The sequence below is a fragment of the Gobius niger genome, assembly GCF_951799975.1.
Source record: "Gobius niger genome assembly, chromosome: 3".
In the NCBI taxonomy this organism is placed as follows: Eukaryota; Metazoa; Chordata; class Actinopteri; order Gobiiformes; family Gobiidae; genus Gobius; species Gobius niger.
In genome coordinates, this window is record NC_136854.1 from 30,394,297 (window position 1) to 30,407,479 (window position 13,183).

The 13,183-nt window shown below is 42.2% G+C and overlaps 1 protein-coding gene across 9 annotated transcripts in view; it reads left to right on the forward strand.

The window, feature by feature from the left end:
* Positions 1–13,183, forward strand: part of tenm3 (teneurin transmembrane protein 3) — a 627,437-nt gene that overhangs the window by 382,074 nt on the left and 232,180 nt on the right. For all 9 annotated transcript variants that reach the window (XM_079553229.1, XM_079553230.1, XM_079553228.1 and 6 more), the window contains one exon: positions 12,534–12,801. In XM_079553229.1, coding sequence (XP_079409355.1) covers positions 12,534–12,801 — 268 coding nt within the window. The remainder of the gene's footprint in view (positions 1–12,533; positions 12,802–13,183) is intronic.

A 13,183-nucleotide genomic window follows, 5' to 3' on the forward strand; every position in this document is an offset into this window, starting at 1 on the left:
ATGATAATTAGTTGTAGCCCTACTGGAGTCCATGGTTGAAACACAAATCCCAATCCCAAGGATCCTTAATAATTCAACAGCTGTGAGAATAGTCCAATCATTACATCTCTGTTCTGACTAATATGCATATACCAGTTTTTGTTTTTGCTGAGGTAAGTTTTGCTGTTAAGTTTGCAAAGCTTCAATTAAGGCACTGCAAAGTAAAGGTCACATGCTCCAATATGTGGTGCGACAGCCTTTACTTTTGCATTCATTTGACCTCTCAAAGCAGTCTCCAGCACATCCAAAAGATTCTCAATGGGATTAAGTCCTGGACTTTGTGGCAGTCAATCCATGTGTCTCATGCTCCCTGAACCACTCTTTCACCGTGTGAGCCCCATGAGTCCTGGTATTGTCATTTTGGAATATGCCTGTGCCATCAGGGAAGAGGAAATTGATGGAATAACCTGGTCATTCAGGATGTTCAGTTGATCTCATTCTTTGTGCACATAGAGTTGCTCAAACATGACCAACTGCCCCAGCCATGATCATTACAGTTAGTTCAGACCAGGTGGCCACTTTATTTTTTGCTCAGGCACTTTTAAACTCATTACCATAATAATTCAATAGTGGTTTGAGTCCGCCCGCCCGCCACCCCCCCCAAAAAACAAAACAAAATTAAACCTTTGTCTCCATATTCACAACAGAAAGCATCATAAAAATGCAGCAGCCAGTGTCTTTCATATTGCATGCAAAACCGGTATTGTTTCAAGTTCACGGCGGGTGGAGAGCAGCGGGGCCTGACGGCAGAGTCGGACCGAATATGAGTCTGAAATGACCACACTCGAACCTGCGTGAGGCGGATTGGATGTAATCAGGGGCACAGCTGCATGGCCATTTGTGCACAATGCAAACAGCCGTGCGGCGCAGGAAAAGCCATCCTGCAGTCACTCGTTCCCTCACAGCGCCGGTGACAGCAGCACACGGAGGCCTGGGCATTTTCAAATCTAAAAAACGGCGTAGGGGCCATCTGCCGCACGTAGGCTGCACACAGGATTATAAAATACTACAGGTGCATGTTGATAAAGGAGGGTTTTGTTGTTGTGAACCAAATCGAAAAGTAGAATTTCAAATCGTCTGTGGGCCTCAAAGCAAATTTAATCAGAGGACTATTTAGACAAAAAAAGATTTATGGACTGACGTTGCACATTGACACTACACTACAGTGAATTTACTGGTTTGTGCACAGAAAACTCCAGCTGCTATCCGGTTTACTCTTTCCTTTTAAAGGTCCTTTGCTTGGTTACAAGGCACATTTTTGCTGATGTCGGCACTGATATTTCAAAAAACCAAAACAAAATATCCCAAATCCTCTCTGGAAAACCCATAAATTTAAATCTGACTCCATCCATTATTCAGATTCTGGTGCAACAAATATAGTCAATTTTGGCATCTTTTTCAATTATTGAAGTACATTTATTGTATAAAAAAATTAAATGAAAGAAAACTTGCAATATATTTTTTCCTCATATTTATGTCAATAATCTAGGGCGTTTCAAATTGATAGGCTATCTGTAATGTTTTTTGTTTTTTTTTGGCCCTATTAACCTGTATTGTCTCACCTTAAAGGGACTATACGGAGTTTAAAAATTTAAAAATTATGTATTTTCCTCCCCCTACATGTTTCAGCAATGTCCTAATGTGTAGAATGAGCTCGGACCTGTTCACCACAACTGCCTCTAAAATCTTGCACTGTCACTCAAAAAGGTGCTAATTCAGGTCCGAAGTGCCGTCCTGCACGAGCTTAATATAGAAGGTGCAGTTACACGTTTGACCTGAGGTGGCAGTAGTGAGTATAAAATGGCAAACTTGCATCTAGCCCCTTTAAAGATGCACCATGCAACATTTTATGTGGGAAAAAATGATTTGCATGATTTGACATTTTAGTGACTTGGTGGCTTTATGGGTGCAGCATGGCACCTTTGCTTTCCCTCACAGTGGCCTTTATCATGCTCCAGAATCAAGTGTTTTTGGGTTTCTGGCCCGTTCCTGGTACGAACCCCTTCAAAAAATTTATCCTGGAGCGTCATCGGGGCCACTGTGAGGGATAACAAAGGTGCCATGCTGCACCCATAACGCCATGAGTCATTAAAAGGTCAAACGCGTGCAAATATAATGATTTCATTTTTCCACCTGAAAAGTTGCATAATGCATCTTTAAATACAGCAAGAATAAAACATAGTGAGTTTAAATAAGCTGTATTTACTGAACATGTATATACGGACAGAAGAGCAACTTGAATGAATAGATGAATTTACAAAATGAACTCCTATAAACTCCCCTGTATAATGGTTGTGCAGTTATCAAGTATAGAGTTCAGGATTGTGATGTCATACTGCTAAGCATCATGGGATTTGCAGTGTAATTTTATAAACTAATGGAGATTTTTAAAGGTAAAATAATGGAGTTATTGTTGGTATTAAAACTTTTGGAGTGTGATATATTCACTGGTAGTGACTCAGCAGCTTGTTTTTAGCCAATGTTAGTTGATGGAAAATGTTTGCTAGTACCCACAGCGGATTTTCATGACAACAATGAATGTATAACATTAGAACAGAACTCTATTTGCGAGTCATGATTCTGTATATGTATTCTATATACAATTCTATATTCTATACAATTCTATATACAAATACTTTCAAACATACATTGGCTTTTCATGCTGTAGCCTGGTCAGTGACTTCCTATGATAACCATTAACCAAACCAAACAATGCAAGTTTGACAAAATGAGACGCCCCGACAGATTATTGCATTTTAAAGCAAGTAGCAGTGCCTCAGAAGTGCTTTGTCCCATCCTCTCACTCCACTCTGTGCTTGTGAGTGATTTGTTTTTGAGCTGCAGCGGAAGGCGGCACCGTGCGCTCTCCCCTATACCACTGATTGTGCATGGATTTTACACTTTAACCAAGCGGTTTGGGATTAATTTGAAAAGCTCATTTGACCAAATACCTTCTGCTAATGGATTTTGTTCGAAATTAATCTTGGTAGAAGTGACAGGCGGAGCCGACAACGCGCGGTGATTATGGAGAAAGATGCCGTTTGCCAGAGGAGCGCAGACATCTGTTTGTTTACAACGTTCAGAGCAAAAAAAATACTTAAAATAACGCGAGTGAAGTGTCTGAATCTCGGAGAAATTGCAAAGTGAAAATTTGATTAGACACAGAAGCAGATATACCAGGCTCTTGTTCTTAATTCTCTTTATTCTGGGATTTTTGTTTTATCTTAAATACGTTTTCCAGTGTTTGCTACCCACTTACCCAAAGGTTGACAGTATATTCCCAGCTCCTTGTGCAAGACAGCTTTATTTACCTGACTATACTACCTCGTGAATGGTGAGCCCCTTGGTTCTTAGAAGCTGTAGTGTGGCTTGTCCTTGTTATTACCTGGTTGGGTCATTATGAGGGATTACTTGGTGGTACAGGGGCAGGAAATGTCCAAATCTCAAAGCGCATTGACAGGAGAGCTTACAGCATATGCCAGTGTGATACCTCATTTAAAAGCCAAGTTTATGAAATTATGTGTACGATCTGTGTGAGTGAAACTTACATCACCTTCAACGCGGACAAGGGGAGAACATGAAGGCGCTTTTCCACACATTCAAATTATTACCATTCCTATCATTTAGTGCAGCTATCTACCAAAAAAGTTAATACTTCAGCAATCATAATCCCCTTAATTGCCGTCGCTCTCTGTCATCACCCCTTTACAGTCGGTGCAAAACTTCACCTGAAGAGCAATGTGTCGTGTGTCACAACATCGCAAACCACCCAGCATGCTTTTGCAGTTTCCATTCCTGCGTGTTAACAGCTTAATGCTGGCTTGCGGCGTCACCTGTAAATGTAACTGAGCACAGTTTGCTGTTAACAGTCGCTTCGCGTATATGTCAAAACACTGTTCTTGTTAGCAGCTATAGCATAACAAGTCGATTCTGTTCGGAGCGCTCTGAACGACGCGGAAACGTGGTAATTATCCGACAATTCTTTCACTCATTCATATGTGTATAGGCTTGGATAACCCTGCACTCTATTGGTTTCAGATGGCGTCACTGCGTTATTATTACAGGCCTGTAATTGAGATTGTGGGAAGGTTATTGTTAATGAAACTGATTTCTCTGTGTGTTGCTGAATAAATATAGCATTGTGTGGTCGCTGATTGATGCAAAAAACTATCTTTCTTTGTTTGGCAAATAGTGCGGCGAGACCATAAAACTGCATAATACATAATAAAACAATCTTTATTATATGTGAGATGCAACATTTAACATTGCGTCCTCTAAAGGGGACAGATGATGCAAAATCAACCATGTTATAGGAAAGGGGTCCCCAACTGGCGGACCTGGATCCAGATCCGGACCTCTAGAGGCTTTAGTCCGGACCCCAAGTTCTTTTCATCCTCTCAATATACTTAACTTCTTAGGCTGAATTGAAGAAAAAAATCGAAACAATTTGAAGAACACGGAAATACAATGGCAACATTTTCGATTCATTAATCAGTTCTGCTTTGTAAATAGACAACCTGTGTTCATGTTCTGACATTTTCAAGAGCAATGACTGCACATGTACGGACCCTGGACATATGATATATGATGATCACATCACATGTTTCAAAATTCCTAGCGTGAAGAAGTACGTTGAATGCATACCTTGTGGGAATAGATGCCAGAGCAGCCCATTGTTGAGTAAAAGCCATAGGAAACTGTTGCATGAACATACTGAAATGCCACGTATGGAACAATGGCGACAATCATCTTTATGTATTGGCAGGAAGACATGAATTTGACCGTGAACGCCATCCCCTTCCCTTATATTGCCGCACTCACGGAGCCCCCTGCTTATGGCCGTAGTTTGTCGCTCATCAGCGTTTGCCGTTTATAAAGATGAAGCGGCGGAATAGGGAGCCTCATGCATATAAAAGCGGTGCAGCCTTCTCGAGCGGCAGATTGGAGCTCTCTCCTCGCTCCACAAACACTGCGCCTCGTCTCTTCTCTGTTGATTTCCATGCCTCTGTGTGTCGTTTTATGAGTGCGCTCTTTTCCATTTTCACTGGTGCTTCGTCATGTATTGAATGTTTTTGGAGAAACTATCGGCTCGGGGATCGAACCAGCGACCGCTTTGAAACCAAAACACTTTGGAAACAGTTTGGCTGACATCTGGAAATACTTGTTGCACGGTTTTGTTTATAATTGGACTACATGATTAACAGATAATAGCTTTCTTAATCTTAATCTCATCTATCTGCAGTTATGTTTTAAGGAAATAACCGCAATCCCAGTCCTAGCAGTTGATAAACACTGAATAAGTGAATATGGCAACTCAGTAAGAGACTGTTTTCACTGGTGTAAGGTGTAACACTGTGGTTGTGCCCTTGGGCAAAACACGTCTACAAACAGACCTCTGGCCCCATTCTTTCATTGTAATTCAAGACATACCCATTCTATGTGGCCATACTGGCATTTTCACTTTTCATTATTCGTTTTTCCATCCGTGGCTGCGGTAATAGGTCCCTTCTCTCCCCAGTGTTTATTTACGCGGTGAGATTGATTTGAACTCTGCTAACTTTTACGCACACACATTTACGTGGCTGACACAAAGGTGAGGCCGCTCTATTAGTTCGTCAATAAACAGAGTGATATTGAGTTTTTTAGAAATAATTTTGTCCAGCGCTGTCGCCGAAGTTTTGTTTGGTTTTTCCAGCAATTTTTGCAAACACTCTTTTAATAGGACACAGAAAAGAACGTTGGGCAGTAGAGCAAGTATAGCGCATATTCTACGTGTTTGGAAATGATTACCGGGTGGTAAGCTACAACTACTGCAGGTGAATAGGGAAACTTTTTTTTCAAATTTCGAGATATGAATTTACAATTTTTGCTGTAGATTACTGGCATAAATATGAGGAAAAAAATCGATCGCAAGTATTATGTAGTAATAGAAAATGGATCAGGCCAGGTTTAAATTTATGGTTTTGTTTTGTTGACATATTAGCTACAAATACTTTTTGAGAGTGAAAATCTTGCTTAGTTTTAAAAATGGGAAAAAAAAAAAAAAACGCACAAAGACCCGACAGGTACATATCAACTCGTCTAAGCTCAGGCAAGAACATATCTCAGTATGTAAAAATGGTGGCCTGGTCCTTTCAATCAGTAAAATCTCTCGGAAACAAGAGCGTGTAGAGGAAACCCAGCCAGACATAGGGAGAACATGTGTATAGGAAGCCAGGATCTAGCTGTTGAATGTTGCCTATCCATACATGTTTTACGCTAATGGGATACCATTCATACTTGCAATAATGCATGCAGTATTGACCCATTATTGACAGTATAACATAGGGAATGCCTGTAGTCCTTCCAACCTTAGCTTCCCTGATTAGTCTTACCTGCACACGTACGATCGATACATGCTGCGGATGCCCCCTGTGAAAGCTCCTTAATAACCCATGGATTGACTCCACACTGGGAAGAAAGAAAGACCAAGACAAAAAGGAAAAAAAGGGAAAAGCTTCTGGAAACAAGTCAGTAGAGAGTATTTATAGCATGCAGATTCCTTGGCAAATGAAGATGAATGATTTATGTAAAAGCTTCGGGGACCTCTTACACCACATCGGTACATCTATGGGACGAAAATAGCCATAATGTCAGGCTAATCTTAAACACATTTTCTGTAGTAATTACCGCGCGATCTCGAATGTCCTCTCTAGACACCATCAAGTCACTAATTAGAAACACCGACATTGTGGGTATACTGTGTCCGTGTAGAAATAGTGCCTTTTTTAAGAACAAGAGCCTTCTTTGACTGAGGGTTTCAGATTGAGGGGGACTTTGGCTGCAGCGCTAACGACCAGGGACCGAGAGCTCGGAGTCTCAGCTTCAAAAAGCTTTTAAACAGACTCCTCTAAAGGCAGCAGCAAAGGCTATTCTTTTTTACTCAGTGTAAGGGGCTTCACTGAGCTTATAGATGGTTTGGTTTTCATTAGGCGAACGATCTTTAGGCTACATCCCAGTCAGTCACGGAAAGTAATTGAAGTAACGTAAAAGAGACATCAGCTTCTATTTCTCCGCTGGTATGAATGTGTGGGGAAATTTTGCAGGGCTGTTTCTAGTTAAAAGAAAAAGCAGGCCACGGTCACGCGCAAGCCCCCACATGACGCTAGGGGGCCTCAAGACGAAGTGTTCAGGCTTATCTGAGATGTGGACAACGGGGGAAGCATTTAAGATAAGTAGGGAGGGTAACATTTTATAAGATAACCAACACAATTACTTACTGCATGCCTGGGAGAAAAGTTTAGTTTATATAGACAAAAGTAGTTGAGAGGAGGGAATGGAGAGGCTGAGGTGGCTGGTGATTCTGCTACGGCAAGGGAGATGGAGCAAATGAAGTTCATGGTGACAAAAGGGAGAGAGTGCATCTCTGCTTTGGTGATTAGTTGAGATGTAAATGTAGCCAGGTAGCCACAGACGGGTGACTTTGTTCGGTCGATTTCACCCTTTAGCTTCTAACGCTTTGATATTTATGTTAATAGTTTAGTTTGTCTTCGGAGGTGGGAAGCCTGGCGAGACATTGTATCCAAATTTGTTCATGAGGTTTAATGTGATTCAAATACAAATGATTGTAAGCAATGGAGGAGCTGACCAGTGCAGAACACCATGCTCTGAAAGGAGGCGGTGCACTGTTTCAGAAGATGAGAGGAGCACTGAAGGCAGCCAGCCGAGATTCTTCCAGGTACTAGGATTTCCCTATACCTCCAAAAACATTCTGGTCAAATTGGCCCACAGTAACTGAGTGTGCTCAGGACTAACACCTAAACACAATCTTGTTGTACGATTGTACAATGACAAATAAAGCACGCGCTTACTTAGTTACTTACAATGAAGTCGGCAAAAGTCAGACAAAATCTGGACCGAGCTAATTTTATTCACCCAGACAGTGTAATAGGTTGTGTTCACTTACGACAATTCGATGATGTCAATATAAGAGTGACATAGATTTGGAAAGAAATCCCCCAAAGGAAAATGGACAAATATTGTACGTGATCATTATTTGGAAGTGACCTGACTGTACATAACGTATTATTCTTATGGCTTAAAGTCCTTTCTCTTGGCCAACACCATGGGCATGTTTTTACACATACTGTATTGTCTGGACTATTGGATGCCTTGTGAGAGAATAATCAGTTCCAATGCACTGACAGAGAAGATGTTGAACTTTGTGACCGTTTCATGTGGATTATCCGAGTATTGTCCGATATATTAGCCCAAAAGAGTGTTCCGAGTAGGAATTCTCATAAACCTGTAAAAATTCAACCCCGAAATCTACTGAAATGCAGCACTCATCCTTATGTACCCTGTCCCATCACCACAGCTTCATACATACAATATTATCGTCCCCAGATGGACCTCTTCTCACCTCCCTCTCATATCTCCTGCATGATTACTCTGTCTCCTTCGCCAATGACACACACTCGCACCTTTGTATATCACATCCTTATTTGACGCCAGTTTCGCTCGGACTAACCCAGGCCTGGAGAGGGGAAATGAGGCCACGGAGAACTCTGGCCACACCGAGCCACAGGTGTTATGACTAATACATGTTCCCTGACATTTTATCTTTTTTTCTTTTTTTTTATATATACGATGCGTTTGCTGTCACTGGGAGATGAGGGCACTAACATGTTGCTCGGAGCAGGTTGTCACTTGAGGGCTGACGAATGCTGTCCCGACTCCTGGCTCTTGTGGGAAAGTGCTGTCACATGCAGGCAAGAAAAACAGGCAGAGTGAACTGGAGTGACTTTTCGATTCTCTTCTTAGCAAAAATTGGATTACAACAACAAGTATGTACGTGTATTTAGTAATGTGCAGCTTTGTTTTTCATTATCCTGTGGTTCCTCTTCATCTGTAGTCTATTTTGTTGCATTTTGAGTTGGAGTTATCCAGCTGTAACGTGGGCATGCATAAATTAGACTTTGACATGTTACTTTTAAAATTTTGAAATTATGTCTAAGGAAATCACAATAAGGACAAAATGCTGCTCCAGATATGTTTTCGTAGCATAGTTTGGCGTTAATCATCTAGCTTGACAGAAAGATTGGCAGAAACTACTTGAAAATTCAGATCTGTGGTATGTAGGGTCAATGTTGTAAACATCAAGCGTCAAGTCCGTTTTCTGTGCAGCATGTGTTTAACAATTGCTTTTCATTTTGGTTCATAATTTGCCCTATGCTACGAAAACTGTTGTAGCATAGTTAAACGCTGAAATGAATCATAACAAAATAAAACTGCATTTCAAATCAGCTACGGAGCTGAAGTGAACCATTAAAGACGCGGCATTGTTTTGGAGAGAAAAGATTGAATCTCATAAGAGAAACAATCCCCGAGCTCATATTGTGAGGAGTATTGTTTTGATGGAGCCTCAGCCCCCTGCCATGTTCCTGTCACTTCCCAAACTTGTCTGGTCGCCCTCTGCTGGGACGCGCACGGATGAGAGCGGTGGTCCGGGCAGGCACAAATCGAATTGGGATACGGATTTGTTTGTCACACTTCAAGGGTTTTTAGCATTTGTTGTTTTGGAGAAATTTCCATGCAGTTTGTTTTCTTATTTCTCACATACGCAGGGTGATTCACTCAAACATAGCAATCTGTACAGGACAATATTTATGAAAACTGTGCATTGAATCAGAATTCATGCAATGGATCCGCTTGGTTTGAAAAGTTGTCCTTGTATTAGATGCTTTCCCATACTTTCCTCTTCATTTACTATAAAAGTCTGTCAATATCCGGACAGGGGTAACCGTATGTTTGCCGTCTTTTAAGCTCCAGTTATCCGCATCATGTTACAAACTCAATTTAGACTTGAGTATTTTTGCATTTGTCATCAACAACCCGCTACAGCAATCAGCTTCCGTATTGATTTAGTTACCGCGCGGTGGGGCGAGGATGGGGTCCTGGCGAGATTTACTTTTGCAGAGATGGCACGCAGATGCAGCCCTTGTTAATGATGCCTGTATACCCAGAAATCGTGGGCGGGCACTGTGCTCATTCGTTTAGCCTTGAAGGTTTGCATAAGTGGAACAATTAGCAAGCCGACAAAACAGCATATGGAGAAGGGAGGGAGGTGGAATGGGGGGCACGAGATAGAGAAAGGAGAGAGAAAGAAAGAAATAGATGGATAGATGGATAGATAGAACGATGGATGGATGGATGGATGGATGGATGGATGGATGGGTGGATGGATGGGTGGATGGATGGAACGATGGATGGATGGATGGATGGATGGATGGTACGATGGAACGATGGATGGATGGATGGATGGATGGATGGATGGATGGATGGATGGATGGAAGGATGGATTAATGGATGGATGGATGGAACGATGGATGGATGGATGGTACGATGGATGGATGGATGGATGGAACGATGGATGGATGGAACAATGGATGGATGGAACAATGGATGGATGGATGGAACGATAGATGAATGGATAAATGGATGGAACGATGGATGGATGGATGGAATGATAGATGGATGGATGGAGCGATGGATGAATGGATACATGGATGGATAGCATGGATGGACAGGGGTTGGACAAGGACAAAGATTGACGTGTGAACAAGGAGACAGAGAAAGCAAAACGAGGAGAGAAGAAGATGGAGAAAATGGGTAGTTATTCATACGTTATTTATATGTTTTTGGAGAGAACCAAAAGCATCGTTACCGAAACCAAACAGAGGCCCTATAGCTAATCGCTAATTTGCCGAATAATATATGAAAAAGACATCCAGACACATCATGTGAGAGAGAAGTGGGTGAAAGAGGTAGAGAAAGAGAGACGCAACGATTGTCCCTCCCCTCCGCTCCACCGCATACTCACTGTGCTCAACTCTTTCTATTTTCTCTATAGCGAGGGCAGCGGAGAATGAAAAACAGCAGGCCTGGGAAATGGAGACGTGATGCTCTTTATGCAAATCAAATACCAGCCACAGCCGTTCATTTCCTTCAGAGCAGCCGCGGGACACACAGAGGAGAGAGAGAGAGAGACAGGAACAGAACCGAGGGGAAAGAGTTGAAGCCGGGTCAGAGCAGCGCAAATATTTTCTGACAAAACAAGCGAAGGCCAATCAACGATCAGTATTCAGCCCGCTTTGGATCGGCACATCGCTTCGGGTTACGCTTCGCACCGGCCCTGACCCAAGCGTAGCACTGCGCGGAAATTTACATAGAGCTCAAACGACCAACCGCGAGGACAAAGCAGCTCAACAAGTCTGACAACGGTGATGATGGAAGTCTTGTCTGTCTAAACAACTTCTATTTGATTTAAATCGTATTGAACAAAGTCAGGAATAGAGACATTACATTTCAATTTCAACAGTACACATTTTGAGAGTATGGGTTAGTACTAATACAACAAATCATAAGCATTGCAGAACATGTTTGTAGAGGCTATACCCATGAAGACGGTATAAGCTACTCACACATTTTTAAGATATGCCCTAGGAATTTGCTGTCTTTCCCATTTGTGACAATGTTTTTAATTGTGACAAAAATCGAATCAAAATTGTGGTTTGCCCCCATCAAAAGTCCAACTTCTATTTGAGCTTTATTCATTCTGACAATCCTCCGTAACCAATACAAGGAACTCAACACCTTTCATTGCCGCTGTTTTGGCTAATCGACCGAGTTGGGTTTACAGGGGATTTAAACAAAATGGCATTGCATATTTGAGTCAGGAACACGCTCTGTCAGTCAAGAGTTTTCCCTCACAACATACTCGGTGACTGAAGCGTCTCGGAGCGCGGCGCTGTGAATAGCTGTCCCCATGATCAGCAGATGGCGGCTGCCCCGTGGAACAGACTAGATCCACACTATATTTAAACCCAGAAACAACAACAAAAAGTGGATGAAATTCTGCTTTTCAACTCAATAGATTCACTTTGGTTTTCCACAAACACACAAATACAGAAAGTATGAACTGTATGGAGGAGTCAGTTTCAGCACCTGGTTTCAATGTGGAGCGTATTTTACTGAATTGTAAGCCAAACATTAGGTTTATCTTCTACCACGTCTCACAGTAAGCAGCTGCAGATGAACTCTAACAAACTGACACCTTGGAAATTACCCAGGAGACACATGGGGTAGCACGTTGAGACATACACACTTTAGTTTCTCGCTTCACTATCGCTTTATTGTGCAATGGTCTGGAATTGAACTTTGGTTCAGGGGCTGTCCAAGCATTTTTAGGTGGTTTAGGAGGTGGTGAAAGGGGGGGCACATGAGGACCAGAACAGCCAAGGAAAATTAGAATAGACACACTCCTGTCGTCATGCCGATCATGTTTGTGACTTTATGCTGATTTTAAATTGTTTCAAGTAAAGTTGGATTAGGGTGGGTCATTGTACAAACAACTCACATGCACAAACATTTTCACATTTTGTCACAATAAAAATGTTTCAATTTACCCCCAAAAAAGCGATATATGTGACCTTGTTTACTTCCTGTCTCCACAGAGCAACCGTCCAATCACCACGGCACCACGCTGCCCCCAGTGCCGCCCCCCCACCGCCAGCAGCCGTCCATCACAGCTCTCAACCAATCGCTGGGCTCCACACACCACGCTGGCCATTCCCTGAACTCCACCCGACAGCTAACCCCGCCTACAGGAAGCCCGGCCCCTGTGGCTGGCCAATCACCAGCCGAGCTGCAGACCACGCCCCCCGAGAGCGTCCCGCTGCAAGACAGCTGGGTGCTGGGTAGCAATGTGCCTCTGGAAACAAGGTAAATGCTGCTTCATGGACAATACATGGCTAAAATGCTCAGGCTTTGAACTTTTAAGCCTTAAGTTAAGTTAGTTTGAGCCGTGAACTCAACTTTAATAAAAAATCTATATTCCTTTAAATATCATTCTTGTATGGTGCCTCACAATGTACTGAGTCGTAGATCTTCTTTCTTTTATTGGACCAATAATAAGACAAGGTTTCAAGATTGAGGTGGTTGAAATGTGACATGTGCAGAGGAGGAAATAGTGGTTGGTTGTTGGTGTAAGAGAAGAGGGTGCAGATATAAAACATGCTATACATTTCTTTTCAAGCTCCCACATCTTTTTTAATTAAAAAACATCAATGCATAGACTCCCACAGGCATGATGAAGCTATTACTG